Here is a 26,091-nt window from a genome sequence, read left to right on the forward strand (position 1 = left end):
TGAGCATTTTTAAGTATACATACACTATTACCAAATAATACATACATACATAATAATTACAAATAAAATATAAATAAATACAAATAAACACAAATATGAGCCTACTGACTCACTGAAGGATACAAAATGCATAGGAAATTGTGTCTAAATGATAAAGGAGTTTCAGAGAATTGGTATCATTCAAACCCTCTGACTCATTTTGGAAATTATTAAAAAATTTCTAGAACTTCCTCCATTTTATGAAAACTTATATAACACACAGAGAAATTCTAGTCATTTCATCAATACACCCCGCAAGCCCCTAATACGGATCTTCTGAATTACTGATCCCAAGAATAGTTTCATAGCATACTTGCCAACAAAAATTTAGGATTAGTGCTCTTAGTAGGGACCTCTTTTCTATCGAATAAAAAACAATTCCAATGGTTCAATGTAATGTCCCCTAGAAAAAAATGAATGGCATCTCATGTGTCACGGTTAAGAAAATACTTTCACCTTCTAATATGAAAACAAAACTATATTAATTTTGATCATAGTCATTTCTTTAATAGACACATTTTGTAAATAACTATGATCTTTGTTTTTGATTGCTAAAAGCATGCTTACTTCTCGAAAAGGAACAAAAAAGAACACATACAGATACACAAGCATACACGCGCACACACATAGAGCTTGAAAACTTAGGACACATGGTTGCAAATGATGCCTCAGGATCACTGCACCATAGTGTGTAACCTACCGGGGTTATGAAATCATGTGACTATGTATTATTCTGTAGAAAACTGGATGACCTCAGTAGTAACAAGTCATTCTTATTCACCAAGTGTTTATGATCATGTGGCACATGTCCCATATATGAAAAAAAGATAAATTCTGAAATATCCAGAGAGAATCTCAAAACATTATCTGTGAGAGACCACTCCTCTGAGAAAGGATGTCTGATGCATTCTGATGAAGTAACCACAAGCTACCGACAAAGCTACCTTCACTCTGAAGGAGAATTTTGTAAGACTCACTCATTTTAAAGAAGAGGAAGAAACTTCATGAAATTACTACAAAAAGTGAGCTATCAGAGGAAATCTCTGGCTGTCAAAAAGTCATGTATTTAAAAAGTCATGTATTAAAATTAACAATGAATATACATGCATTTTAAAATAAAAATGATGGCACAGGTCACTAATGACCCACAAAACTAGGCGCAAACGTACAGTGTGAAAAAAATACCTCAACAACATTTCTTTTAAGAACTTTGAAAATTGAGAATGGACTTAAACACCAAAGCTCTTACAACAGAAATCTAAACCTAAGAACGGATGGATTAAGGTATATACATTCTTCCAAGGGAACGACCCTGACCACTCTTCTGGAACAACTGGTGGCAGTCTTCCCCGCCACAGAAGACAGCTAGAATTCTACTCTGCGCATCTCCGAAACAGAATTTTTACATTAGAAGATAAAATAAAACCTTAGAAACACCATTTTCAACGGTCTAAGGGGCACTTCCATAGCTAATGATATACAAACATTTGAAAGATTAGAAACGGAACGATTATAATTATTATTATAATAATAAATATTCACACGGCCCTCTGGCAATCACCAAACCTGTTTTACATACAGTATTTGATTTAAACCCCCACAATCTGTTCCCAGGTAGTGTTGCTCACAGCCTATAGATGGAAAAACTGTAAACCAGAGAAGTTACAGACGTACTCTGATTCTGATTTTATTCCAACTAAACCACACCACAGATAGGAAAACATAGCCACAACCTAGTGAGTTTCTAAACACAGCTGGACATAAGCCTATTCCAGACAATCACATGTCCCAGAAGGCACGGGGATGGCTGAAACTTCTATATTTTAATTTGTACTTTACATATCCAGACAACAAATAAGCTTGGAAAAAGGCCAACGTGCTCAAATCACAGAAAAATGCAAAGAACAAACAAAAGCCCTACAAAACCAAAAAGGGAAAAAAATATTGTGATGCACGTTTATGACTACTGAAGTACGTACCTTCTAAACTCTAGGAATGGGTGCTCTAACAATAAGAAAACTGTAGAGTGAACTCAGTCTTTATCATTTGTGTGTTAGAGCTAGTGCCCCTCATGCTGTGACTTCAGTACCTTTGAATTCACAGTGTTACTATTTAGTTAAGAATTTGAGGACAGAACAGGTCTTACTAATAATTGGCTTAGTATTACTGATGTTTTCAATCATAAGATTATAATTTTCTTTTCAACGTATTATCTAAAAAGACTTTATGTGTTAAATCACCTCCTATATTTAAGGATCACCTTTTTTTCAATAAAACGTCTCCAGTTTTACACTATCTTATGAAATCAACTTATGATATCAACTTAAAAATACTCTCCCTATAGAAAGCAATACTAGAGGTTAATCGGTCACAAGTTAAAAAGAAGGATCTAAATTTCTTTTTTTTTTGGGGGGGTGGGGGGAAATTAGCCAAGGTATCAATATAAAAACCCCGTCCCCTACGAGTTCAAATGGCTCCCTCAGATCCAGTTCTATATATCAACTATTTTCTTTACCTTAGTCATACTGGAATCTTGGAGGCAAAAATGAAACAACTGGATCTATATTACATGAGCCAATAACGTTAAAACCTTTTGCTAAAAATTTCTTATGGTAAGGAATCTAAGAGCAGCTCTAATAAAAATACTGATATCTCATGACACGGCCTTAATAATACGGGCTTCCAGAAAAGGAAATTAATACAGAGAATGTAAAAAGCATGGCCTTAAAAAGAACTGATTTAAAAATAAGCTTGATAATGTCGAGAGGGATAGAACTATTTTATACAGATCCACGTAGAGCAACTGTTTCAAGATGTGTTACTTAAAAATATAAAGTCCTCATTCCCAGAACACCAAAACATAGAATTGAAGCCTCCAGAAAGGCTTCATGTGCTTATAAAAACTACTAAATTATAACATACATGGGGACTTCGTGCCTAGGACTTTCTTAGGTTCATTTTATTCATAGCGTTCTGATTGAGAATGCATAAGACACAATCCTTCCATCTACTCAAGAAGGCGTAAATATAGTTCAAAGGATCGGATACTGGTGAAGCAGGTCCTTGAAAACAGTGTCTGAGAAAGTATGTGACAGACTGAAAAGCTAATAATACAGTAGTTGCTTAATTAACGCAAAACTAGAACTTCTGCTCTGTCAACCGGCGACTGTCTGCAAGTTGCACACGGATCGCAGGTGAACAGCAAGATTTCAGGAGGGGTTAGTGTGGACAGACCCATCCTGGGAGACGCAGAAGGAAAGGCGATGAGAAGGACAAATCCAACAGGGGCCAAGACAGTAGGGAGAGTGCGTTCCTGGAGAGAGGGAGAGGGAGGCAGGTCGGGCCGGGCTGGGAGAGGGGCGGGGAGGCGGGCGCCGCAGGCGGACCGGGGGGAGCAGGGAGGCGCGCGGCGGCGGCCGGCGGGGGCGCTGGGCGGGGAGCGGGGCTGCGAGCGCGGGGCGCCCGGCGCGCACCGGCCACACGCAGGGGCGCGCGGGACGAGCGCACTCACCGCTGCCGCGCGGGGCGGCCTGCGACAACACGTACACAGCCGGGTGCGGAGCACGCGTGGCGGCTGCAGCAGGAGGCGGCGTGGAGGTGGGGGGCCGGGGGGAGGGGGGGCGTTCAGGAGAACGCGAACGCCACGGACACACACACAAAGCTCCTGTCGCCGCAGCTTCAAAGGCCACAGGCGGCAAGCGGCCTCCTTCCAAGACACAGCTCACAGAGACTGCAGCTTCTTGAGGAGCAGTTAAAAGAAAATGGAATCCTACTGCTGTTACTGATCTGCGGTCCTGATTTTTTACTTCTCCTTAAAATAAAAGAAAAAAAAAAAACAGTTTTACTCTTGGTTTTTGCTCCTGTGACTATACTAACCACCAAAATACGCTGGGTCTTTAAAGGTCATTCATATAAAGAGAAATTCCTTTTATTATTATTATTATTATTAACCCAACACAGACAAATAAGCTAATATTAAGATGATAAAGGTTTTGTTTTGCTTGTTTGTATGTCTAACCCAAACCGACCCTTCCTTTTAATGTTTTCGCCACACACGCAAGCCAAGTAAGAATGCCGCGCTGTCAAGACCCCATTTGGAGCAGGGGCGGTTGCCCAGGAGTGCAAATAATTTAAGAAACACAAAGCCCCGAGGATTAACACACAGTACCACATCCCCATGTCATTCAACAACTTCCCCCTACAAGAGTTTGCTGATCACAGCCTTTTAACTGTAATGGAGCCAAGAAGAGACAGTTACTTAGACTAATATAGATTTTTTTTTTTTTTTAAGACACAAGATTGCAGCTACCTCTGTGGAAAGAACACAAGTTGAAGGTGAATTATTACTAAAGCCAGATTTTAAAATGTCATATATAAAGATGATGGCTTTATTTCTCTGAAAGTGAGCAAAAGAAGATTAGGGCTGAATAAGAAAACAGACTGAAAGCGGGGTCTCAAGGTCACCTAGTCTTTGAAACCCCTGGAAGATACAACAGCTCCAAACCCAGCTCACAGCAGATGAGAAGGAAAGGAGAAGTGCTTACCAAGCCTTAGCTCTCCAGCCAGACTGCCTGGGTTCAAATCCTGATTCTGTTATTGCTACCTGCTGTATGCTAGGCGACTTCCCTGAGAATTGTGGATGACAGCAATTCCTATCTCAGGTGGAGACAGTACATTTAATTAACACAGTGTTCAACAGATGTGAACACTTACCATCGTTTGAAGGTGGCCCCTAATGAAGACTAACCTCTGGGGAAGCAGCCTTTCCCCTGTGAACCTCGCTCACCTAGCTCTCACTTCTGTTTAGTGATCGGTGCTGGCTATGCACCCACCAATTCGCTTGTTACCACACGTAGCTCATTTCTATGCAAACTGTATCCAGCCTTTGGGCAAAGTTTGCATGCCCTCTGCTCCCTGATTTTCACAAGTGAAAACACTACGAAGGAGAACAACTGACAGATTTAATAATGTGCTCCTTCCCATCATTAAAGGGCACCACACAGGTTCAGCAGACAGGAAACAAGCACAGTGCACATGCCGTCCAGCTGGCCAATAGAGGTATCTTCAACAGGGTCCACTCCTCCTACATACAGTGCGATAAGGAACATTTTAATGGGGCCAAAACATACATTTCCTTCCTCTATTTCTGCATTTAGCAGACATGAGAGCTAGACAGTCATGTCAGGGATTATGAAACTGCAATAAAGAGATTTCTAAGCTACCAAGACTACACCAGAAGAACATGACTACATTTCGCCTACTCACTTTCAACCAAAAGTATGCACCCCTTCAGTTGTGGAAAAGTACAGAGGATTTTAAAATCCCTACTTATTAACCAAAATGTAGTCTTCAATGAAACTCTTTCTACTATCACTTAAACAGTTTGTAAATTTCAGGCAGATGGTACTTTTAAAAATCCAACTATCTCCTTCAAAGGATTTTTTTAAGTTGCTGATAGACATAAGGTGACACCAGAAAAGTATGTCTGAAAAATGCAATTAGCTAAGGTTTCTAGCAAGCTTTGGAATGTTTTGTTATTAGGGAAGAAACAGAGAATTGAGAGTCCTCCAAGTAATGAGTTGTCCTAGAAGTAAAGAAACAGATCCTCTCCTTGATTTCTTCTTCATGTTTCTGTGTCCACACAGATTTGGGAATGCACAATAATAGAAAGCCTTAACAATTTTCCAGAGCTGTTTAAAATAATATTTAAGTGCTTAACAGATTCATATATTAAATCAAAGGGACTTCCCAGTTCTTAGATAAAAGAAAGTTTTGTTGTTAAAAAAGAAAAAAAAAAAAAAAAACTACAGCGAGAAGGCCAAGGATATGGTCTTTAAAAAAAAAAGAAAAGAAAAACAGGGACACCTGGGTGGCTCAGTCGGTTAAGCATCTGATTTCGGCTCAGGTCATGATCTGAAAGTTCGTGAGTTCAAGCCCCGCGTTGAGCTCTGTGCTGACAGCTCAGAGCCTGAAGCCTGCTTCAGATTTTGTGTCTCCCTCTCTCTTAGCCCCTCCCCCCGCTTATGCTCTGTCTCTCTCTGTCTCCCTCCAAAATAAATACACATTTAAAAAAAAAAAGGAGGTAACAAAAAAAAAACAACTTCAAAATTGCTCCTTGGCTTTTAAAATGAAATTAAAAGTAATTACTAAAAATCAAACAATCAAAGAAGTCTCAGGCAAAGTTTCAACATGAGAAATGTCTCGGCACTATTACCACTCTAGTGGACATTTCTCAAGGAGGCATGAAAATGTAAAAGAGCAAAACGAGGTTCAATAACCTTCACTGCCACAAACCTGGGCATCCCAAAGCACTATTACTTGTGGTTCTGCTCAGCTCCTGACAAACCCCATTCACCAATATCTTTGTTAGATCTTCCGAAGGCAAATCATCCCCCCTCAGCATCCAAGCACTGGACCACTTACATGTAACTTTCACCATGAAGCTAGTTTGTAAGCCACTGTCCTCAAACATCAGGACGCAATATTTAGGCTGACAAATATTCAACATGTGAAAGTTAAAATTACACATTTCTGGCTCACGACGTTAGAACCTGATGTTATTAACCTTCACGTATTAAGGGCACATCATTTATCTCTTTGCATCTTTGATTATTTTGTAGTCCCCCAGATGCAATATCAGCGAAGCACAAGGCAATGTGGGTTTTCAATTTTCTATAGTTCACAAATGTATTTGGTCCTCCCTTCATCTCAGTTTTAGCAGCACCGTCACACTTGGTTCAATGATGTTAATCAACGAAAGACAGAATTTGAAAGCATGCTGCAAAACACAGCACGTAAAAGTTGTAACCAGCAGTTATATACTTTGGGAACAATTTATTAGGGCAAACTTCAAGAAACATCTATTAATTATACAACATCAGATAATCCTTTACCTCTCTGAAACTCAGCAACCCAATTTCACGATTTGGTCAATTAAAAGTGTCTTTCATTCTCTTCTGGCCAAAGTGTCCTTCCCCGATGTGCCAATTTAACGCAACACTTTTGAGAACCCACTGCGTCTAGGGCTTTGTAAAGAGGACAGAAATAAGTTGGGTATCCTCTTACTCTCCTCAGACTTGCAATGCCAAGTAGATTCTGGTATGAGCTATATAGCAAAGCCACAAATAAATGGGAACACACGGCAGGGATGTTTAAGTATAAATGACTATAAATCGGAAGGCTTCAGGAAGAAAAACAAAAGTCAACATCTCCGGAACAGGTAGAATTCATACAGTTAAGGTTGGATGAAAAGTTATCTCATAGAGGGAAGAACAGGAATGAAGGTTGGTTTGGGAATGTTCTATGATTAAGTACTAATTTGAGGATAGAACACATGGTATAGTACAAACTGAGAGCAGAGCTTAGAGTCCTGAATGCCAAACTAATGACGTAAACAGGTACATAAACAAGTACCTAATGGTGTTTGAAGACTACTGATCTTGGAACTTAGAAGCTAAGTTAGGTCTGGAGGTGAAGACTCTGGAGTTATTTCATTCAGATCAAAAGGTAAAAACATACAATATTAAGGAAAAGTGCAGAAACTAAAAGGAAAGTCAAGGACAGACAAAAACAAGTGTAGCAGGGATACAGTGCCCCCAGAAGCCAAGCCAGGAGAGAAACTCAAGAGAAGGGTTGGAAGCATCCAGTTCATTTAAGAGATGCAGTCAGATGGAAAGATCATTGGGCTCAGCAGCCATGAGACCACTGGTGTCCTGAATACAGCAGTGTCCACAAACGGAGGAACCTGGTAGACTTCCCTGTTGAGAAATGGAGGTCTACATGAAAAGAAAATCCAGATTTGAGATTTCGACATTTTCCCCACTCTAAAGTTCTTTTTATAGCTGGGCAGGTTTATCTTTTATCTGAAAAAGGAGAACAGATTCCATATCTGGCTTAGAAACATTCTAATTAATAAATCTCAAAGTGCAACATTTTGACTTTGTGCCATGCCAAGTACAAGATGGAATCCATCTGGAAATAAATGAAAAGTAGCCTTTTGTTTTGTTTTACCTTATCTTTTTCTACACTTTCAAGAGAGCTATATTCATTATTTGTGGGCTGTTTGTTACCTAAAAGCGGTCCAGTGCTTAAACCATACCCTGTGTCTGAGCAGCCACGTATATTAGCTACAGAATTACAACTGGACTTTTGCTAGATTCTAAGAAAAACAACTGCAATTGAGCAGAAAATAAATGTGATGTGGCTACCTTCTATAAAACATCCAGGGCAGTCTTTGTTCACAAGTATGTGCCGCGAGAACAAGTATAGAACAGTTTAAGGAATGTCTGAGTAGAGGTTTACTAAACGTTAGATGATTATATTAGTAAAGCTGTGATTCAGGGTGCGGGTAAAAATTAAATGGAAACTGATTTATCAGGGAAGAAAATCCCTTAATAAGTGGAAAGGAAAAAAAATACAAAAAATTCATCTTATTTAAACCTTATCTGGATGTGACCTATTTTAAAAGCCAACAAAAAAGTACTTTCTGATAAACAAAGCCCAGAGTAAGAGCCATTTAAAATTTATTTTGATCTGCAATGCCAAGAGGACATGGTAAGGTTCCAATCTCTTTAAAGTCAAAGGAGAAGAAGAGAAAAACGAGGGCAAGGTAAGCATTGATGAGTTTCCTATGGTTCCATCAAGTAAACATCGGGTGTTAAATACTAATTCACAGATTTAAAAAAAAAATCAACTTCAAACAGAGATAATTTCTGGAGGAAGAGGAGGGCAAAAGTCCTAGGTAGCTATGTAATAATGGAAGTTTTCAGCCTTTCTCTGTATAATATGCTCACTATACCAAGAAAGAGATTTTGTGTGAGATGGTCACCATAATCATTAAGATGGTTCCTCAACCTATTTTAGAAGAAACAATTGCCTTTTAATATTAAATATTTCATTACTCTCTGATTTAATTATTTCTAGCTGACTGTGATCATTGTTCATAAGCAAGCTTTTTTATTTTAAAAGAATACTATTCACAGCAGCCATTTACAAAGGGTTTTCACCTGAAAGAAACAGTGAACCACAACAGCCAAATTTAAATAAAAGACAAACCTGCCCTCTGGCTAAGACACAAACCCAGACAAATAAAAGGCAGTCCAACAGGTATCTTCACCTGGCAACTCAACATGAAATGGGTTCAAGTGCAGACCCTGGACCAAACCTGTCATTTCCAGGATCTGATACACCTCCTTCTGCTTTCCAAAGAGCCTCCCAGAACTGTCTTCTGAAGGAGGTTGGGGAATGTCTTGGGTCCAACATTTTTCTGCATGGCATCCACTACGATTTTTTGCAACAGAAATGGATATTAGAGTGTCATCAGAGGTTATAAACCGTAAATTTCAGTGATGAGGGGATCTGCACTAACCTTTAGATTACCTAACTATTAGAAGTGAAAGGTAAGAAGAAACAAGAGATCTGTTGTCTGAGACGACAGAATTTTTCCTGTTTTTCCAACGCAACGGAGTAAATGATTAAAATTAGCTTAACGATAACCAACAAAGAACTGTTAATTGCATTCATATTGTACAGAAGGGTCATGGATAAAAATGGAACTTGAAAGAAATTCTACAAGAAAAATAAAGGCATTATATTTGTACTTTAATATATTTCATTTTTACTACAGTAAACCTGAAATGTATCATTCAAAAGACAAAATTAATAACAAAAGCATTTAACATAAATGAAGTTCTTTATTATTCTTTTGTTAATTTGTTTTGATAAATGCTAAGGAGTTTATTAAAATGCCATGAACGGTTTCTCAACCACGTTTTAACAACTAATTGCACATTTCAGGCCTAATCTCACAGATGCTGTCTATAGTTTTCAACCTGCCAAGGGGCTTATGGCTGTTATGAATAAAGAAAAGTCCAGTTTCTTGGAAGATAAAAAGTCCTTAATTCAAATGGACGATTTTTATTTTTAAAGGTGGTCTCAAACTAGATAAAAGTTGGGAGGTATTTTAAGCTACAGAGAGAAGAATAATACAAACTAACTCCTTAGTAACGACCATTTTAGAACTAATTCTTTACCAACTGAATTTTATATACATGAATCTAAAGAGGCTTCTGTTGTTCAGGTGTCTGAAAGAAATATTAAGCCTCGATTTTCTGCAGTAAATTTTAACTTTCAGGATAACTTCTAGATTAAACATTTGATTCCTGTATCTTCATAAGGTATTGATAAAGAAATAATATGAAAGTACCAACTGATTTATTCCATGATCAATTCCCCACTGCATATGAATAAATGATATTCTAATTCTATTCTCAAATTCAGTTACAAAAGGAAAAATGAAAAGTAGTGAATTTCAAGTATTAGGCAGACTTCCTCAACAAACTCAAACCTGTCTAGCATTTTATATATGTATGAAGACAGTGACCAGACACTGATTCTAAGCTCAGTCCTTTATGTAATAAGTAGCTGTATGATTATGGAAATTCACTTAACTTAATCCTTCATTTTCTCCTTTGTAAAATAAGATCCTTCTGTAAAATGGATAGGAGCTCACATCCCTCCTATTACTCAAAATAAAATATGATCCTGTGATCACTCTGAATACTACCTGAATTAAAGAAAAACAAAGAAACAAAATCTGAACTTGAGTCGTAGATTTTAGAGGGACCATTCAAGGGAAGTTCAGTCATTAAGAAGTGTTTCACTAGCCAGCTTTACTTTTCCTCAACAAAAAAAGTGTTAAAAGACTCTCAAGCCTAAATCCACATTTGCATGTGTACATGGGAAGCAGAACACTGAACATTCTCGCACATATGAAGAAATATGCCCATGAGCATAGGAGATGAGGAACAGGTCTCAGAGTATAAGCACAGAACTAAAAGAATTCTCACACAGGCTACGCAGTTCACTCTACATCTGACCCCAGATAGGTGATTAAATGTATTCTTCTGTTCATTTTCCTTTGTATATGGCTTTATTGATGTAACCTAAAGAAACAAAATGCATATATTATTGGGCTCAGAAAATGTGCTTATATTTTTACATGATCATGTTTTGTCAAAATAAAAGTTGACCAATTATTTCTACCAAGGTATTTACCCAAATAAACCCCATTTTCTCCTACATTAGGAAAAGAAGAAATGATCTATGGAATTTTTCTCTTCCTTGCCAGTACCAAGGCTTTGAATTAAATCCAAAAACACCATCCCAGTTCTTCCAATATATTACAAATGGTAATTTTTAAAATTATTTTTTCTAAATAACACATTAAACATGACTTAAAATCATCACATTAGCCTAATTCCACAACATGGTCTTGATTACACTGCACCAAAAGTTTTGGCAAAAGTTCACCTGCTATCACAGGAACCAAAGAAAGAGGTGGTTGGTTGAAATGTCTACATTTCTACCAGCAGAGACACCAAAATACTAGGAAATACACTCCACTCCAAGTGGAAATAACGCGCTCTCTGCGAGTAGATTCCACTTTGAGAGAAGAGAGTGGGCGATGTGTTAGGGATACTATCTATTTCTTTGGGGCCCGATGCATTTGTTCCAAACGAAAATATTTTAAAATCGTTTTTAAGATGCATGTGCAGAGCTCTTGTTTCTTTATAGTAGCAGCCTTATTTGTTTTCCACACAACCATAATTTAAGGATGCCAATCATTTTAAGCAAACAGCTTGCAAAAAATAAAATAAAATAAAATAAAATACGGGCAAACCAGAGAAAATCTTCTTTGTACCTAAAACATCTTTTGCACTAAAATAAGTCAGGTTAAAGTCTCCACTATTTATACAAAGTTAATTTTAGCCCTGTGCATTGACAGTATTTGATATTTTCATATTCATTTTGGAGAATTCCACAAGACTATCTTAAATTAATTTCAAAGCCGGTTAAAATACTTTTTTCTTTTTCTTCCAACAAATTTTTAGACACAAACTGCCTAAGATGCAATGAGAAAAAAAACTAAATGTCATGTTATTTTACAGCATTCATAATATTTGCAATTAACCCCAAAGAATAAATATATGATTTTTAAATATCACTCTTTTTTCAAGTAAAAATGAAAAGTGTGCAAATGACAGAAGACAGAATTTCTCCGTAGTGATTCTTTAGCAATGACCACAACATCTTATCACAGAAAGGTGTGGCGGGGGAGCTGAAATCACTGTTCTCTCAATTTCTGATGCACCAAAACGAGTTTCTGAAAAGAACACAGAAGGAAAAAAAAAGTATGCAAAATAAAGGCAAGATTAATTTGCACTTAATGAGAAATAATGAGGGTTCTGTAATAAAGAAAAAAACCTAAAAAGATGAAGTTTTCCCTCTCCTTTCTGAAAAGCTTAAAAAAAAAAAAAACTAAACTAAATATTTCAAAATCAATGGACTTCAAGCGATCCAAGAGAATTTGGAAAACAGTTCTCTAAAAACCAATCCAGAACACAGGATGTCAATTTGGAAATAATGGAAGCGTATTTCGCTTTAAAATTCAAAAACTTTTCAAAGACAAAAATTCAAGTTAACATCCCAGTGATTAACTCAGGGACTGCTAAGCCAAGAACAACTTTCGGCACTTAAAACATAAAACTGTCAGTTTCCTCTGCTTGGAGACAAAACATACAAAAAGCAAACATTCACTGCTATATTTTCCTAGACATGAAAGACAGAACTAACTTTTATAAAAGGTAATCACTCTAAATATTTCTACCTATTATTATATTTATGCCATAGCTCCTAAAAATCAGTTACACCATCCAAACCTCAGAACCATCATTAGTAGATGGCTACTATTCTAGTGCACTGCTCCCTAAATCTTGATGGAAACACAATCATCTATTGAACTTCACTAGAGCTCAATGCACAAATACGTTAGGCAGTCTGTGCTCAATGTCGCTGAATGTAAGCTTCCATAAACAAGCAAAACTCTTTACTAAAAATCTCGAAGGTCTGACAACACGATACTTGGCATTGTGTTTCTTGCAAATCTAAAGCATACTGATGGTGAGGATGATTGAAGTACCCCCTTCCCTGAACCAGGACACATGCATTTCAAATATTATCTGTGATCAAATGGTCAAATTCATATTTGTCAACTTGGAGTACACAGTTTGGTGGAGGCACTAACACTGTCTTCATCTATTTGCCAGAAATGTGTCACAGTTGGTGCTTACAGTCATTTCAAAACTATACCACAACTTTATTCTTTTCAATGCATTTCCTCATAGAAATGGAATGGCAAGGGCCTGTTCAATAGCAGACAGCAAAATAATATTATTATTTTATAGTACCCAAGTTTCTCTTCTTAACGTCCCCCCAATATACATATTATAAAGAAATGTAGGTAAAAAACCCTAGAGCTGGCATATTTTTCCACTAAAAGTAAAAATCTCTATTCCCCCTTAAGCTGAAATATTAGATCCCAAAGAAGGAAAAAAAAAATGGTAACGCACAGCAGAATAATCCAGAGGAAGCATGCTTGGTCTCAGCATAACTTTCTTTAGCATCCTGAAATGAACGACATCATGCTGCCCGTGCTCTCTACTTACTCCTCTGAAAGCCATCCAGAGGATTTTCAAAAAGGAAAAATTCTAGTAGTGCTTTCAAATGCCAAATTAACTTACAGGACTTCCAGTCCTGAAGGAAAACAGCACAGTAGTGCACCAGAAACTAGGGAATGCTTTATGTCATGCAAAGCCGGAACTGATGAGTGTGACCCCAATGGGGTTTATCTAAAATTCCCAAGTGCCACAAGCAGAGGTCAAAGTCTCCTATGACAAAAATATATAAATAAATAAAGTCACATATTGCAATAGTTCCTTACTTATGTTAAATGGATTGTATAGTATCTAAATCTCTCTTCTGTTCAGATATAGATATATGCCTATATATCCATATATATCTTTTTAGATAGAAACTGAACATGACACAAACAAAAAGAAGGAAAACCTACTTACACTCATATCTACCCCCCTATTTTTCCATTTCTATTCATTATTGGTCTCATCTTTAAATGTTTATTACTGCCAATGATATATTGAATTATTCAGGGAGTGTGAAGAGCATGGAAGCACATGCTTAAACATTAACAATGATGTACTGAACTCTTCTGAAGTAAAAATACATAAGTACACACAAATATGTGTAACACTAAAGAGTTAAACGTCTGACCAAGTGAACACGCAATCACATATATTTGTACATAAAATGTGTGCATGATGATTTTTACTGTCAGCCTAAAATCTTACAAGTGATGGTTTTCTTACTTAAAGTTTATCAGAAGACAAAAAGTAAAATGTAAATAATTAGGACACTCTTTCAAGAACATAAATTGCCTTAAGAACGGGACATTTAAAAGTAGGATAAACAGTTATGGGATAGAGAGTTAAATAAACAGTTCACAGAAATTGAGGTCTAGATGACAGTGAGTTTCTTATAGTAATTTACCACATCTTACGTTCAATGGATGTAATACAAATTTGTTGTAAATGCAAAGGAGAAACAACTCTTAGGATCTGTTTATAAGTTACAGAATATAAGGCTTCATATTACTCCTTATTTGGATGCAATTGCTTACACTGGCCACTTGTACTCAGTTATTCTCTAAAACTTACCTAAGTTTGCAGAACAGAGGTGAAAAATTTGCAATCTTTAAATAGAGTATACTTCCAATAATAAGTTAAAGATGATACTAAATATAATCACTTGTGTTTTTCCAATTCATAATTAAGTCGATTTATTAACATAAAAATTCGGCTTCCAGATACAGTAAATACTGATTTTAAAGGACCTCAGAGGTACACCCACTAAGTGTTGATAAAGAATTATTAATAATTCAACAATTAGGCTAACATGGACTGAGAAAAATTAGTAACATGAGCCTTGATTAAATATATATATATCTCTATAGATATAGATATCTATAGATATAGATATAGATATAGATATATCTATAGATATATATATATATATATATATACGTAAATGGATTGTACAGTATCTAAATCTCTCTTCTGTTCATATATATACACATATATATGTGTATATATATGTGTATATATATATGTAAAACCAGTCTTAATTCATCAGTTGAATGGTATTTTTAAAAATTAAAGTGAGATTCCCTTTCAAAAAAATTTAATGGCGTCATAAAGTAAAGTTGAAACAGAACTCAAAATCTCTTTCAGGAACTTTTATATGTTCTCAACTACTTAATAGTATTGAGAGAATAACTGGCTGATGTAACTACGTCTACATTTTTCAGAGCTAAAGATGATGCCTGGTTAATGACATCACAGAGAAGTCACAAGTAGAAGTTGGTTTTTAATTTGTTTTGCCAATCGTGCTCTCATTTCAGAACCAAAATTATAATTAAATTAACCTTCAAAAAGGTGTTGGGATGCATCAAGTAATTAAAATGGATATTACAAAGGCTAAAATCATGTAAATAAATATGTGATACGTTAAAATTCCATTCAGTGCCTGTAAGGCAAAACATTCTATACGAATGAGAAAACAGATATGTGTATGTACATGTATGCACTAAGTTCACATGAAGGCACAGATTCACAGGCTGCATTTGGGCACAGCTCAGAAAAAATAAAGCTAAAGCTAGATTAGTAATGCCTGACCCCTTTGCACATGAGGTGTATCACAAAATAGAGAAAATAGATTTCACAAACTAACTTCTGCCCTATATATTTACACTATTTATAGATGTCTCTGATCGCAGACATAATATATTCTTCTATAAGGAAAAATTGCAAGAGTGTTTCACATGAATTCACTGAAAGCCATGTGGTAGAATCTAATCAAGAAGCACATGTTATATTAGGAGTATCTGTTGACGAAAGTTTCACAAATTCTATCCAAATTCTACAAGTAAAAAAGCTCTGAGGCTTTGAAATATTTTTCATATATTTTTTCTACAGCTAAAATATATTTAGTGTCAAAACAGCAGTTGTAGTGTATCTATCATCCCATACTGGGTTTATTCTTGGTTATTATAATACTCAATTTAATAATATAATATTAATGTTTTCTAAAGCTTGGAACATATACATTAGATACTGTGAATACATTTATTATTCTTCATAATACTATACTACTTACTATCACAAATACTAAGTAACAAAGTAATTATAAATGCAAATAGAAGAACTACGCTCCCTTTAAATAAAGGAAAAAAGAAACAGAATATGAACTATGGACACTTGTATATTTCCTTCTAACACTATCTACTATAGGAGACTTAAATAGCTGACAATGAGTCACTGTTTATTCAAATGTTAAATAAACTGAATATATGTTAGCTTCTGACTTAGAAGTTTTTGGAACATTTTCCAGAGCCTATTTTGACTGTGTCAATTACCTAGATACCAAAGTTGTTGTATTGTGTTGCTTGACGAAATAGGACATACAGCAACCCTCAAAACCAGTACTGCAAGCCTGGCAAATAGCATCACATTTGGGTGACGCACAGAATCCATCACCCTAGGGAAAAAAAGCATTGGGTCACAGTACGGAGTCTTTACATTTTCCATATTATTTCTACATAACGTTTTGGGACAGAAGTACAAACTATAAAGTGCCATCCCATAAAAAGATGTATTCAGAAACAGCACTGTCACTTAACTGCTCCTCTCAGCAGAAATGGGACTTCTAAAAAATTTTTCTTCAAAAGCATTTCTTAACAATGCACCGAAAGGTGGCATTTTGATTTATAGCTTTTCGTCATTTTTTAAATTTCCTAGTAAATTCAGAGTAGATAGAAGTATGCTAATGATGGCTTCATTACGGTTAGACTCCATACCCATCTCAAACTTCTAGACCTTATGAAGTAGATCATGTAACTCCTTAAAAGATTCATGTTAAAAGGGCAGAGTTAATGGTTTCACATTATTAGAATCTACCATCAAGGTGTATCCATGTACTATCAGTCCATGTACATTCATACATAAAACACACCCATAACAGCATGCACATACCAGCAATAATTTGAACACAGTGTAGTTATCATGGATACTTCAAGCACTTGCAGACCTTTACAATGCTAGGCTTCCTCTCACATTAGAGGTATCCTATTAATAACTACCAAAAAAAATTACATAAAGCAAAATATGTTACCTTAGTTCAAACAATAGTGTAGTTCATTGTACAACAGAAAGTGTCATCCTTAACCGCTCAGGAACCAGATAGTGGTGGATTCTTGGGAGCAGAAGTGGCGCGGAATGGTTTGAGGCAAAACTGAAACATATTGTTTAAGGAAACCTTAAGGGGAGGGGATCATATGCGCAATTGATGGATTTTTTTTTCTATCATCTCCCACAAAGCCTCTCCAACCCCTCCCCACCACTGAACAGTAAACAAACTGCTGATATCAAAGCACTGCTGCTCCAAACACCACCCTCCGCCTTTTTTCCTTCTTGCTACACTTTATTACTGTTCACTCAGTTTTGAAGCAATGAACCAACATTCATTAAATAAAAATGCAATCACAGAGAAACCAGTAACTTTAAATTTCTGTTTGAAAACTCGATGAAACATAAAGTAAGACTTACTCTGAGACACTCTCACCATGCTGATGTGAACAACTCCTAGCTTCAGTTCCTAAGGTCTTCCCTGACAAATCCGTAAGTAAAGAAGTAGTTACCAGAGAAACAGTGCCCCTGATGTGGACTAAAGTCTTAGCTCTCACAAGAAAAACTGAGAAAGACATAAGTCAGGTTAAGTCAAAACTGTCAAATGTCTACGCGGAGAGCCCTTCAACTTCCCTGAATATGAGGAATGCTTTTTGTAAGTGTAAAAAACATAAGAGACAGTTTAAGGTATCTCCGTGATACCTAAGTTCAATATGTATTATTTTGAAAATGTGCTCTGTGTAACAACAACAACAACTCTCAACTACAAAAACTCTTAAAACAAATTTGGGGTTAAAAGCCAAGTCTAAGACAAGTACCCATAAGATTTAAACCTTACGAACGATTCACACCAGAAATGTCGATACTCCGTTCTGCCCTACCAAATGGGGTGGAGGGCCCCACTTCTGGATGGAGTGTCTTTCCCCAAGGAAGGAAAAACTGGCACAAATCTTTTTGCCCTCTGAAAAGATTTTCCTACTTGCCAGCTTCTGAAGTTGCCCTGATGCCAATCAACATCACCAAGATGTCCCTTAACTGGAGAAAGTTCTATTTGCCTGGGTAAGATCAGGAAGAGAGTAAAGGACTAATTTAAAAAAAAAAAAAAAAAAAAAAAAAAGGAAACTAAAAACACTGTGTGATAAATAGGGTTAAAATATTATCATCTAAAATTGTGAGAATAAAAGAACCACCGGTAGAAACAAACTGAACCTTAAAATTAACGCTTTCAATCTAAAAATATATTTTTGTAAAGTTTCATCTATTTTCCTTCCTCCGCACATAAAAATGATTAATGTCACAATTAAACTTCCACATTTCAGGCTCTTGCTAACAGGTGTAGCATTCTTTATATAAACACATCCATTGACCTGTCGCCATTGATAATCTTAATTAATTCATCTCAATTGAAACAAAAACAAATTTTTTTCCAAATAAGAAAGAAATAACGCAACACAAATACCCACTCTCCCCAAAACCCAAAAACTGTTTAAGTTACGGTAACCTGAAATGCACCAGCCATCACAGAGAGCAATTGGAGAAATCCAGCAGTGCTCAGCAGGAAAGATTTTTAATAACAGATTGAAAAACAAGAATAAAAATAACTACATCAACAGAGCCTTTCTTCCTCAGGCCACAAGCCCGTTCTTACTTGAACTTTTTTTTTTTTTAAAAAAATGGCATTTTGGCCACTAAAACCAATCCAGAACATTATTAAAAGTTAAAAGCTACCAATTACTTCTGTCTGTTCTTTTAAAGCAAAGTTTGGCATTACGTCAGTTGGTTTAAAGAAAACAAGAAAGAGAGAAAGAGTAGGAGAGAAAGTTTCCTGCTTGTATAAACTAAACCACCAGGGAAGGTGTCTAGCCACTTGTAAAGTATTTACTGCAGGTTTTTAAAGAGCTAGAAACGTTTTAAAAATTAAAAGTTTTCTTTCTTATTTTTAACGAAACATGCTTAGGAACAAAAGGCGTACCCTTAGTGTCTTCTTGGGGGTCTTTTGATATTATTTGTATTTTAATTACAGCTTTGAATCAGAAAATGATTCCCAATGATGCTTCACATTCGAAGTGCATAGCTAATTGCATCTTTGCTTTTGCTACTTGGATTTGTGTGTGCTCTTGGAAAAAACAAAAAACAAAAAAAGGGTGGTGGGGGGAGTGACAAAAAGTAGACATTTTGCTACTGTAACAGCTACTCCAGCTACCGCGACAAGTCATGCTTCTTCCTGAACTCTTAACAATTCAAATAATTTTCATCCATAGGTCCTTCCCCAAATTCAGCAAAGAGGTCTCTTTAAGCCCAAAGATCTATTTCTAAACTAAATCTGGTTCTACGTTACTATACCCACCAGAGAACCAAACGAAAGACCAGTGAGTTTGGTTCCCAGGCATCTGAAACGCACAGTAACACAATACTAGAGCTGACCATAGGAGCAGCATTAAAGACATTATTAGTAAAGGTCATATATAATTAATCAAATATCCTATACAAATAAACAAATAGCCTTCGACCCACTGACACTTGAGGAGAAAATTTTAAAAGTGGTTATTCCCTCTGCAGCACTGTTTGCTACTGAACGGTAGTATAAAACAACAGTTGGCATTTTAGCATATTTACTTTAATCCACTGGTTAAAGCTTGTAGGAGATAAATAATTTTGACGATTATTAAAAAAACTCTGCTTAATTTTTTTCAAGGGGAATCACTGCAAAGAGCATTAGCCTTCTGTACACATGACAATTACAAGGAACTTCAGAGAATTAGATGAGATTCCTACTTGGCAAGGGCTAGAAGTTTCTTCACATTTCACCTAAGGGGAACTGTGCAATTCCATAAATTGTAAACCTATTATAGTAAGAAAGAATTCATTACTTTCTGTATGATGATATCAAAAGACATAGTTATCATATAAAGTAAAACCAAGTCTAGATATGCTGTCATTAATTTCCCCAAATTTCATTAAATAATAAATAAAGTAGATAAATGAGTAAACAAGACTCAGAATTAGTTATCAATGGCATTAGTAGTTATAACCAGCAAAACGGGGAGAGAAAGAAACCTGTTACCTGAAAGCTTGACCAAGGATGAACAACAGACAGCAAGTCCATAAGACCTGCCTGTTTTTATCAAATTGATTGTAACTTGTGAGCTATTTGGGACAGAACTGTCTCAGTTTATAGTTTTCTGTGCCTGCCAAAAACAGATGCAGACTACCACACTAGCTGTCCTGCGGAAACTAAATTAAGCAAAGGCAAATACCAAGTGGAAAGTTGTCAGTCTGTTGAATGAATGGCTTCATTTTACACACCAGAGAATATCTTAATAAGAATATGTTTTAATGTGCACCAGTCACTTTATTTTAAGTGCATCGCTTATTTCAAAAATACTAATTTTCCCTTTAAATCAATTGTAAACACCTGCCCATAACGTTCTTAAAGTCTATTTTTGTTTTCTACACAATAGCATAATGTTATTACATTATTATTTGCTACCAAAAGGGGTAGTGAAAGAAAAATATTTTTCTAGATTATATGCATTATTAAAAAACATTTAAGGTCCAGTTATCAATATTTGTACAGATTTCAAAATCAAAAAAAATTCTAGCTCAAAAACAATTTGCCACAAGTCTTTCTAAAAATTTCAGTAATGTTTATTCACTTCCACAAAGAAGGTAAGAAAACAGTTTATTAAAACTTAACACCCTTTGGCATGTCTTTAGAGGAATGTGCAGATTATTAACTGCAAACTGTGTTCTTCCTTTCTTTCTGTCTGTCTCTATACACACACACACACACACACACACACACACACACACACACACTCACCAAATAATAATACCAGTAATAGAAACATCATTGAAATACTAAGATCTTAAAAGCAGCTTTTCCACAGATGCATTCATTTCCCTGTTTTGAAGTTTCTCCTTATGAATGAAGATTCCCTTATGTGTATTACAGGAGGACCTATACTCTGGAAATCAGAGTAAACTCAGGAGGAGTATGTGACTTAAAAGAAAAGTAAAAATAATACTGAAAACGTCGAAGAGGCATGTGTAACTCACTCACGATTAGCACACGATTATGGATTCTAACCTCTTTTCAAGTAAAAATTTTATTAAATCGTTTAGAATATTAATCATCAGAATGCTGAGCTCTAAAATCAACTCAGACCTCACAACTACTATGACATTCTTCTCTTTACTTTTAATGTTACCTTTCACAGACAAAGGACAACATCTAAATAGCAGCAGACCCTTACAGCGTGGAGAATTCAAAGGAGTGACAAACTTTTTTGTAAGGAACTTGCGATGTTCCACCATTTATTTGGAGAGTGTCAGACTCGGTTGTTATGTGTGGGAAAAGTATTCTACACACAATATATCCTAACATATAATAGATATATTGGGAAGCTGTAAACATCAACTCACTCATGGTAAACAATACTCGGCCAACAGTGTATCAATGAAGCTGCGGAATGCCTCGCATTTAGAGAAATCAAGTCATAATGGGGCATTAAAACTTTATCCCCCCCGTCAGGAGTTTTATTTTCAGGTTGTTCATATTAAAAAATAATCATCAAACTTTAGCACGTTTGTGGCCTGGTATATTTAAATCAATCTAGAGATGTTTTCATCCAGGGGTATAGCTTTAAAAGGAAGTTATGAAATCTGAGGAGAGATAAGCTCTAAGAACAATATGTTTGACTTGTTAAGATTAAGCATGTCATTAATAAACTTTCACTTAAAGGTAAAAAAAAAAAAATCTTCCAAACGTTGGTATCATTTCCAGACTGTCCTGTCAGCATCACAACTTACAGGAAACGCTTCATCTTCCCATACAAACCCTGTATTTATTCACAGCCCTGGCATACTTGGGGAAAGCAAAAAAAAAAAAAAAAGCCCACACCATTTTAGAGCTACTTTGCTTTTTTACATTAAGCGGTGGAATATCTGAGAAAGCGTTCTAAGCAAATGAGCAGCATGTAAGAAACTTCACAGCAGTGAGCTCAGAAACTTTCATTCTCATTTTGTCCACGTCAAGAACTGGCCGCCCGCATTACTTTCCTTTGCTGCCCCTTGCATTTTTAACTCTGGCAGCCTTTTCTAAATGATCAACTTTTCCTAAAACCAGCAGGAAAGTAACATGATGCCAGCAAGATCCATAGGTTTTAACTTAAGAGCTGGTGGGCTTTGAAGTAGTGGTTAGAAGGTTCCTATTTTATTTTTGCTTTGAACAATCATATTTTAGCCAACAACCAGGCCTAGAATTATCATTTCTTTGTAATTTTGTCTCCGGCCCTATCTGTATGTTCTCTTTGTACTTATTTTTCCTCTTGGACCCCTCCCTCTTCACCTGGTGCATTTACAAAAGTTCAATGAATCTACAAAAGTTCAATGAATCGGCCCAACTTCTCTGCGATTTAACTTCTCCGCTAAGCTTCTCACTTCACTTACCTCATTTAAAACTCTAGCCGTGATTTTCCAAAATAGAATAAGGATGAACATTCTATCATAATTTTGATTCATCAATTAAGATCCATCGCTCTTACTCAAAAACTTTCATAGTATCAACTCTGAGGCCTAAAAAGATATGAGGAAGTAAAGCAAGACCTAAAATTTAATCAGCCCAAGATTCCCTCTGAAACCCACCAGTCCTACTCGCCTTCTAACTTAAATTGCTTTAGAGTCTTCGGGCCATAAAACAGTTACTGACCTCCCTGGGGAAAGGGGGAAACACCACCATCTCACACAGGTACTAACAAAAAAGCTTTCCCAGCCACAAAAACAGCTTTGCACTTCAAACAGCTCCCACCTCCGCCTCACCCTCAAATTATTCATGGGGTCCTATAATCCTGGAGTTATTTGAAGGGACAGCGGTGTTTGCCTTGGCCTTTCAAAGATGCGTTTCTCTGGAACCCAAACAGGAACTAGACAGAAGGCGAAGCGCCCGTCCCCTGGATGTCCCACCGCTGTCAGGCACTTAATCACCGTCCAGTGTCCGCTGACCCGCGACACATGGCGCATCATCCGCACCGCAGAGGAAGTCTGCCCCTTCCTCAGCCCCTACGGAAACGCCTGGTCTGAAAGGCCCTGCCACATGGCACCGACAGGGCACAGACCCTTCAGCCGAGCTTCCCTGAGCCGCGCAGAGGCGGGTGCACCAGGGGATGCGACACCCTCCTTCTCCAGCCCAGCTGGGCCTTTAAGGCAAAAAGTTTGAAGCCTGGTTTTGCAAACTCTTCAAAGCCAACGCCAGTCCGGTGCTGTTTTCCTACTTTGGGGACCCCACGAAGGCCCCTCTCTGAGACCCTCCCGACCCTCCCAAGTTCGCCCAACTTACTACTCTGCATGCTGGTGCCTAGTCTGCTCCCAGCTTGTCAGGAGCCCCAGAAAACTTGCAGCGGCAGCGGTGGCGGCGGCGGCGGCGGCGGCGGCGGCCCCTCGGGTCCAACCACCTCCAGCTCCTCCGCTGCGCCCGGTAGGAGAGAATTAAAATCAGCCAGAAAGAGACAGCGAGGGGGAGTGGGACTGCGAGGGGGGAGGGGGCACCGGCCTGAAACTTCTTTTTTTGGCAAATGGGGATTTGTTTTTCCTCCTCCCTGGCGGCTGAACTTGACCCTCCTGACTCCAAGGGCTACTGCAGTTTGAAGTCGCTCGTTTCTAAGACTCAGTTGTCTCAGACCCACCAAAAGGAGAAGAGCAAGGGGGGGAAAGAGAGCAGAAGAGAAGAAAGAAAGAAAGAAATCACACGCGCAAAAAGGAAGAAAGAAAATGCATGTGAAACCCGAGAAGCCTGCGCTTGGCTTTCTGCACACTCTCCCTCTGCTTTTTTTTTTTTTTTTTTTTTCAAAGAAAGTCACTTTTAATTCCCAGGGCTCCCCGCTCGCGATCGCCCACATTTTGCGCACACACGCGCGGACGCAGCACTCGCGTCGCGGCGCCCCGGGCCCGGCCGAGGGGCGCCCGCGCCCCCCGCCGCCCCCCGCCGCCCCGCGGCCCGCCCGGGCCCCTCCTTACCTGTTGATTAATCGTCAAGAACACCCTCGGCAGCCCGAAAGATGGTGGCGCGGCGGCCAGAGCCATGAACCGTCTTCTGTTGTTTGCAGAGTTGATCTTGGATTATTGGGGGGGAGGGGGGGGAGAAAAAGGTCTTTCCTGCCTCCCCCCCTTTCCCTTCCCTCCCCCCCTTTATAAAAAAAAAGAGAGAGAGAGAAAGAGGGAGAGAGAGAAAGAGAAAGGAAATAGAGCAAGGATGTGCCCGGTGCCGGGTGGGAGAGGGGAGGGGGTGTTGTTTTTTGTTTAAAAAAAAAAAAAAATAGGAAGGCGAGAGAGCGATCGAGAGGGCGCGGGGTCTGGAGAAACGAGCAGCACCAAAAAGAGGACGCTTGAGATTGCAGTGAGATCGGGTCTTTATCAGAAATGTTATCGCTTGTCAGGACCTCAGTCTCCGCGCATTACGTCAGTTTCAAGACACCAACACTATTAATATCAAAGGAGCCTTCGCGGAGGAAAGCGCCACCCCAGACCGAGCTCCCTTAAAGAGACAGCGCGCGTCCCCGCGCCGCCGCCGCCGCCGCCGCCGCCGCCCCGCCCGGCTCCGAGCACCCGCCGCCGCCGCCGCCCGCCGGGACCGGCCCCGGCCGCGGCGAGCCGGCTGCGCGAGAACTTCGCCCGAGTCGGAGCGCCGCAAATGAGAGCTGCGCGGTGCCGGGACCCGGCTACCTTCCCGCCCCGCCTCTCCCCCCTCCTCCTCCCCCACCCCCATGTGTGAACGTGCGGGCTGGAAACCGAGGAAAAAACCGAAAGCTTTAGGAATAATGTGATAAAGACGAGGACCTACCTTGGGGGGGGGGGGGGGGGGCAGGTGGGGGCCAGTGCGTGGCGGCCAAACCGATGGTACCAGAACACCCGGAGATGCTATCATGAACAATCAAAAGAACTCTAAAAGTGCTTTTTACCTTTTCGGATGTTACTTTCCCTTCTCCCTCCCAATTAAACGACGCAGAATTGTGTGTGTGTGTGTGTGTGTGTGTGTGTGTGTGTGTGTGTGTGTGTGTGTTCGCGGCCCTTCCCCCGCCCCTTTTCTAGGACTGGAAGAAGTCTTAGGACACCTAGTCGGTGGTCAGTGTTTCCCATGCATTTGATGGCGAGAGGGCTGAGGAGAACAACTTGAACTCTATCCTGAGTTGGAGAAGTGCGGACTGAGGTTGCTATGGTTTTCTGAGCTGGGGAGAGGCTAGCAAGCTCAATGGGTGCTTAAAGGGGGTACTACAAAATAGATAAAATGGGAACATTATTCAAATGCTGCAAGATTAATACCTGCTGATCTTTGGGGGTTTAGTAGCAGATAAGGAACTCTGAATTAAAGCATGACATTCTTTTTACTACTTCACATCTCCAAATACTCTCATTGTTAAGTGAAATTCCCTCCACACGAAGTTACTGAATTGAGCGGGTTTTTTTTTTTTCCTTCTTTTTCCTTTTTTAACTTCTAAAGATCAACAATGCATAAAAGAGTACCATGACAGGATTCAAAGTATAGTAGGTGTTAAAAACTAAGTAAACATTTCTTGGGCGTTTGGACTTCATTTTCTTCAGTTGGGTGACTTTAAGTGGCATGTTTTTCCTCTAGTGAAAGTCAGTTTAAGCTAATTTTGTGCTAAAAGAAGAAGCATCCTTCCTTCTCCAAACTACAAAATGATTAAAATTAGAACTTTAGAGGTACAATCATGAATCTGTGAAATGAAGATGAAGTAATTTCCTCCAAAATATTTTCCCCTAAATGATTCTTGCATCTTTTAAAAGATGAAAATATATTTTAGAAACATCAGAAGTGAAAAAGCCAATCATAAAAAAAAATTAAACACTTAAGCATGTGCTTTTAGAAACTTCTTTTTCTGTAGTCTTCATTTCTACTTAATATACCTACTCAGGCAAATACGTGATTCCTTTTTGTAGC

The 26,091-nt window shown here is 38.2% G+C and overlaps 1 protein-coding gene across 6 annotated transcripts in view; it reads right to left on the reverse strand.

The window, feature by feature from the left end:
• TRPS1 (transcriptional repressor GATA binding 1) overlaps positions 1 to 24,680 on the reverse strand; it is a 254,080-nt gene extending 229,400 nt beyond the window's left edge. For 3 of the 6 annotated variants that reach the window (XM_053896376.1, XM_053896375.1, XM_053896374.1), the window contains exon 1: positions 24,150 to 24,680. Coding sequence is in view for 1 of the 6 variants with exons in the window: in XM_019459995.2 (XP_019315540.2) it covers positions 23,473 to 23,482 (10 nt within the window). In the remaining 5 variants the exon portion in view is untranslated. Of the gene's footprint in view, positions 1 to 17,121; positions 17,232 to 23,472; positions 23,965 to 24,149 lie in introns of those variants that run through there. The other 3 variants (XM_019459995.2, XM_019459993.2, XM_053896378.1) reach the window with 2 other exon arrangements.
• Between the last annotated feature and the right edge of the window lie 1,411 nt (positions 24,681 to 26,091).

This window comes from Panthera pardus, unplaced genomic scaffold (assembly GCF_024362965.1).
Source record: "Panthera pardus isolate Hobbes unplaced genomic scaffold, ASM2436296v1 HiC_scaffold_7, whole genome shotgun sequence".
Taxonomy (NCBI): Eukaryota; Metazoa; Chordata; class Mammalia; order Carnivora; family Felidae; genus Panthera; species Panthera pardus.